This window comes from Musca autumnalis, unplaced genomic scaffold (assembly GCF_047663935.1).
Source record: "Musca autumnalis isolate F117 unplaced genomic scaffold, ASM4766393v1 scaffold_2, whole genome shotgun sequence".
NCBI classification, from domain to species: Eukaryota; Metazoa; Arthropoda; class Insecta; order Diptera; family Muscidae; genus Musca; species Musca autumnalis.
This window is the reverse complement of record NW_027411755.1, coordinates 257998144-257999735: the sequence shown is the minus strand read 5'-3', so window position 1 is coordinate 257999735 and position 1592 is coordinate 257998144. Positions and strand designations below refer to the sequence as shown.

At 36.2% G+C, this 1592-nt stretch overlaps 1 protein-coding gene across 1 annotated transcript; it reads right to left on the bottom strand.

Annotated features, from left to right (window-relative positions):
* Positions 1 to 319: 319 nt before the first annotated feature.
* On the bottom strand, positions 320 to 1282 carry LOC141395199 (52 kDa repressor of the inhibitor of the protein kinase-like). The gene has a single exon (XM_073970733.1). The coding sequence runs from the start codon at positions 1280 to 1282 to the stop codon at positions 320 to 322; it is 963 nt and encodes a 320-aa protein (XP_073826834.1).
* Between the last annotated feature and the right edge of the window lie 310 nt (positions 1283 to 1592).

Here is a 1592-nt window from a genome sequence, read left to right as displayed (position 1 = left end):
TCAATATTTACATCCTCTTTGTATATAGACATAAGAGCCAGTGCAGAGGAACGTGTGGTGTGCATTCGATTTCGGAGATATGTTTTAATTCTACGTAGGGTTGAAAAGCTACGTTCAGCCGAAGCAAGACCCAATAAAAAATCAAATTTGCATATTCTACAATGGAAATTCAAAGCATCACTGCAGCCTATAAATAAAATAATGTTTATGCGTGTATGAACAGCTAAAAACTAGAAACTAGTTAAGGCACTACTGTTTTGTTAATAAATTACCAAAATTACATAAGACTATCTACTATAATGTTGGATTAACAAATAGTCTAGTAAAACTTTGTCTTACCGTCTTCCCCAAATTCTTCCAGAGCTTCAACAATTTCTTCTACGGATTCTCTAAAAATTTGAACGCAGTCGTGTCGTTCAACCCATCGGGTTTCGCAATATGAAGGAAGGCGTTTCGAGCTTTTGTTCCGCTTTTCAAAAATTCTGCATAAAGCAGCTGACCGTTTCGGCGACCGACGGAAATAGGAACATATTTCCGATATAATGGAAAATATGTTCCGAATTTCGGGTATTTTCGATGTGGTATTTAAACTTAAGTTTAAAACATGTGAAGAGCAGTGAATATATATGGCAGCAGGGTATTTTGCCTTTATTATCGACTGCACTCCATTGTTGCTGCCTGACATATTGGAAGCTCCGTCATACCCTTGTCCTCTTAGGAATTCAGCATCCAACCCCAATTCTGCTATTTTATTTAAAATGATAGCGGATATACTTGAACCTTTCAAATCCCCAAGTTCTATGTAACAAATGAAGCTTTCTTTGACCATTTCAGCTTCTTTATTATAAAATCGTATGGTTAGTGAAAGCTGTTCTTTGCCACATATATCTGTGGTTTCGTCTACCAGTATCGCAAAGTAAACAGCCTGCTTAACCTCCTTTATAATACAGATTTGAATATACGTTCCAATTACTTCTATTATTTCATTCTGAATTTGGGGGCTAATATAAGTTGCATTTTTCGGCGTATTTATTAAACTTTGTTTAAGTTTATCATCTCCGTTAGCTCTGTAGCGAAGAAGTGCTCTTAAATTCCCTTCATTTGTGTTTCCGGCTTCTACAGAAAATGTACCAAAATCTTTACTTCCTCTGATTGAGATTTCTTCTCTCCCACACAAAAGAATGGTTTCAATAATTACTTTGAGCTTGTACTTTTGCTCAACCAGAGCTTCCGAAGCTTGCTTATCAACAACGTTTAATATATTCTTTGACGGGTCCTCCATTGTGAGTAGAAAATTCTGTGCTTTAATTGTTGCCTCTTTGTGGTAATCGGTCTTTTCATGATTGCTATAACATTCTATAGCATCTTTCCACTTTATGAATGGAAGGGAAACTAAAAGTCTTGGGGCTTCGTGACCGCCTTTCCCACAATTTAATTTATTGAAAAATAGGACACAAACTTTACAAAAAGATCCTTTGGCAACATCGGAAAACGCCAGCCAAGGATACCGTTCCAACCACTTTATTTGGAAGGTTCTTCTTTTTCCATTTTTACAAACTTGTGGTTGAAATTTGTATGTTAAGTTTGGAATC